At 34.8% G+C, this 3,742-nt stretch overlaps 1 protein-coding gene across 1 annotated transcript; it reads left to right on the top strand.

The window, feature by feature from the left end:
- The first annotated feature begins 285 nt into the window (after positions 1–285).
- LOC111605092 (aspartate aminotransferase, cytoplasmic-like) lies at positions 286–2,174 on the top strand. Its single transcript, XM_023323431.2, has 7 exons — positions 286–422; positions 480–637; positions 693–874; positions 954–1,431; positions 1,492–1,657; positions 1,715–1,857; positions 1,918–2,174. Exons 1-7 carry the CDS (start codon positions 382–384, stop codon positions 2,097–2,099), a joined length of 1,350 nt encoding a protein of 449 aa, XP_023179199.2. The 5' UTR covers positions 286–381; the 3' UTR covers positions 2,100–2,174.
- Positions 2,175–3,742: the final 1,568 nt, after the last annotated feature.

Raw genomic sequence — 3,742 nt, 5'->3', positions numbered from 1 at the left:
ATGAAAGCATACAAATTGTTGTTGTTTCGCCAGTTATTGCTGTTGCTGTTGCTGTGGGTAGAGTATAAAACAAACAAGGCAGCGGCTTGCTGTGGTCAGATGCTACAGCCTGCACCATAAACAAACCAAAATCGTAAGCAAATTTATCAGTATCGGGTCGCAGGCAATTAAATACAACTCAGATTAACAATCACTTTGGCTGATTGATGATTACAATCTTAAGAAAACGATAGAGTAGAGTACACTTTGACTTCAATTCCTAGGTTAAAGTGACACGTATTTTGCTTCAGTGTCACTTGAGAACATATGTTTTATCTAACATGAATTAAAAATTATATTTCGAATTTTCACATCCAAATTAACATTTCGGTATTTTACGCCATGCTTAGCTTAACTGCTAATAAAATAGCTCAGAGAGCAGAGTAAGAAACCAACTTAGCGGTCATAAAATCTTTAGAATGCTCACGGCTGTCTTACAGAGTTTTAAAAATTGCTTGTCATGGATACAATGACGCGAAGATTGGCACAGATTCAGCATTTGCAGATCTTAAAGAAACAAAACCGGTTGAGGTATTCCACTTGCGAAACCTCTACCTAGAGGACAAGTATGAGAAAAAAGTAAATTTAGGCATTGGTGGTAAGTCCGTAACTCCGTTGCTAAATGCTGACTCTCAGTCACTGCTTTGCACCAGCCTATCGAACTGAGAACAGCGAACCTTTCGTGCTGCCAATCGTCAGACAGTGCCTGCTCGAAGTTGTTCAGAATCCCTATTTGAATCATGAATATCTACCTATAATGGGCAATACAGTATTTTCCCAGGTGGCGACCGAATTTGTTCTGGGCAAAGACTGCAAGGCAATTAAGGAGAAGCGCGTGAGCCCAACTAGATATAAATACATATATATATATCTATATTTATTTTTTAGATCATCAAATAATTATAATTTTTCAGACTGTTTCAGCGCACACAATTGCGGGCACCAGTGCCCTCCGACTAGGATCTGAGCTCTTATGTCATCATTTGAAGAAACGACTCTGTTTCTTACCCGATCCTACGTATGGCAATCATGTCAATATTCTAAGGACGGCTGGATTCAAGCAATTCAAGACATATCCCTACTGGAATGTCAAAAATAAGAAAATTAATATCGCCAAGCTCTTGGCCGCACTTTGTCAAGCACCGGAGGGCGCTGTAATAATGCTCCAAGCGTCGGGCCACAATCCAACAGGCTTGGATCCCTCAAAGAAGCAATGGAAACAGATTGCTGAAGTTATGAAGATGCGTAACCTATTCCCTTTCTTTGATGCGGCATATATTGGGATGTCGAGCGGGAACCCGGATCGCGATGCCTGGGCAATTCGACACTTCGTCAAACATGGCCATGAAACACTGATAGCACTATCGTTTTCCAAAAACATGGGACTCTACAGTAAGTGTCTTTGGGATCCTTATTTCTCTTTACTAAATGCTCGATTTTCTGTTTGATTAGATGAACGCATCGGCAATTTAATAGCCGTGGTAAGCGATCAAAAATATGCGGCGGCAGTCTTTTCGGAGATAACCAATCTCATTCGAGTTGCCTACTCAAATCCACCAACTATAGGCAGTAAAGTAATCGTAAAGGTACTAGGTAACAAACACAATAGAGCTACATGGTAAGTGAAGCTCAAAAAGAAAGGGAATTTATACAACAGGAGATTTCTCAAATGCAGGCTAAATACCATTGACAAAATGTCAGAGCGCGTGAGGAAAATGCGAGAGCAATTGGTTAAGAAGCTCAACGATCTCGGTACACCAGGCACATGGGATCATATTACCCAAGGAAAGGGAATGTTTGCATATTTAGGCTTGAATCGTAAGTGAAATTAATTTCTACAGGTGAAATCTCTGCTGAACTCATCTACTTTTCTGACAGCGGAACAATGTAAAAAGCTCACAGTGGAGAAGCATATTTATTTACTCAGCTCTAGTCGGATAAATGTCTGCGGCTTGAATTATAAAAATTTAGATTATGTGGCCGAATGCATCCATGAAATTGTCTGTGAGACTGCTGGTACAGGACCAGAGAAAGAAGAAGAGACGAAGGGCAAAACATAGCTATAAAAATGAAGGGCGAGCGCTTAAATGCGTAATGCTAAATGTATTAATGATATTGATGAAACAGTGAAAGCAATTAAAAAATTCATGTTCTAAGATATTTCAAGAAACGTATTTTAGCAATCTTTGCTTGTAAATGCTCTGCATTTCGACTCAGTAAAAATCATTTGCAGTAATTAAATACAACTCTATAATCGGCATGTTCCTCACATCAGTTGAAGGCGCCATATGATATAGATATTATATTATATTATATTAGTTGTTACCAATCAGGGCTTTAAGAACAAATCTTTCAATTGAAAATTTTCAATTAAAGTTTGCAATATTCAGTATCTATTTATATACAATAATTTATACAAAATTACTTTAAAAATTGCAATATTTTTAAGGGTTTTTTTAAAGTAAAGACTTCCTCCGGATTCACATTCAATCACAGCCAAACAAAACAGAGGCAGTTCCGAGTAAATCAATATAAAGAAATGTTTTATGCCAATAATACATCACATATACAGTCCATTGGGGTGGGTCATATTTCAATATTTGCCGACAAGCATTTTTTGGTAATGTTTCAATTAACTTGAGCAAAAATATTTATGAACGAAGCACATGAAATTGTTTTGCTGGCATAAAAAAACGTTAGGCAAACGGCGTACGTACAATGGCCAAGCACACACACGTCGCACACTCTCCGCAGGACAACATAATTTGAGTCTATTTGGCGTGTAGCATACTTTTCCGCGTCAGCCTGACTGACGCACGGCACCACGCATAAAGGCAATCAAGTGTCGCTGAAAACAAAACAAAGCCTGGCCAAAGAGCAAGCGAGGCAACCATGCAACAACGGAGAGGTGAGATTTGTGGACAGTAGAAACGGCAGCGTATGCGTGGCACATGACAAAACGGTAAATATTCATTTGGGAGTGACTTTAAAATCGTTAACTTCACAATTTCGACAGCTAAGAAAAAATCATTAGAAAGTAATAAATATTTGTAGAAAACATATTACATAAAACTAAAAATAATATAAAAAATGAAATAACTTAATAATAAGAGTGTATACTAAAAAATTTATATACTTTATAAAAATTTAAATACTTTTGACAAAAAAATTAAATTAATAAATATAACAATATATAAAATATATACAATAGAAAAATGTTTAAAAAAAAAATTAAAAAATCATATATATAACATATATAATTAAATAAAGTAGACATTAAAGATACAAATTTAATTTCGAATTTTTTCTTATTTTGTATTTTAATATTCATTTATTTATATATAAAAATATGTAACCAATCAGTGAAATAAAACACAAAACTATGCACTCAAAAGTCATATAAGAAAATATAAATAAATAAATAAAATAATAAACTAAATTTAAAATAAATAAATAATCAAATGAAAAGAAAATAAATATGCTTTACTAAATTAAAAACAATATGAAAATAAATATATATTTAGCTATTTTAGCCTTTGAGTCATACTTGAACCTATCAAAATTGCGTAGCAGAAAAATATTTATTTTAAAAATCTTTAGGGGCATACAAAATAACTAATGGACTAGGGGCATACAAAAGTCATAAGTGTATCTAAAACTTGACAACATATTGAAGATGACAAAAAGAATTGTCCGATGATAA

The sequence above is a fragment of the Drosophila hydei genome, unplaced genomic scaffold (genome assembly GCF_003285905.1).
Source record: "Drosophila hydei strain 15085-1641.00,03,60 unplaced genomic scaffold, DhydRS2 tig00000001-arrow-pilon, whole genome shotgun sequence".
NCBI classification, from domain to species: Eukaryota; Metazoa; Arthropoda; class Insecta; order Diptera; family Drosophilidae; genus Drosophila; species Drosophila hydei.
This window is presented reverse-complemented; position numbering and strand designations above follow the sequence as displayed.

What these genes read in the sequence shown, in the direction of transcription:
- LOC111605092 (XM_023323431.2), top strand. Translation starts at nt 382, where the DNA reads ATGCTTAGCTTAACTGCTAATAAAATAGCTCAGAGAGCAGA. An exon ending in AAAATAGCTCAGAGAGCAGA is followed by an intron (nt 423 to 479) that starts GTAAGAAACCAA and finishes GCTGTCTTACAG; the next exon opens with AGTTTTAAAAATTGCTTGTC. An exon ending in AAACACAATAGAGCTACATG is followed by an intron (nt 1,658 to 1,714) that starts GTAAGTGAAGCT and finishes TCTCAAATGCAG; the next exon opens with GCTAAATACCATTGACAAAA.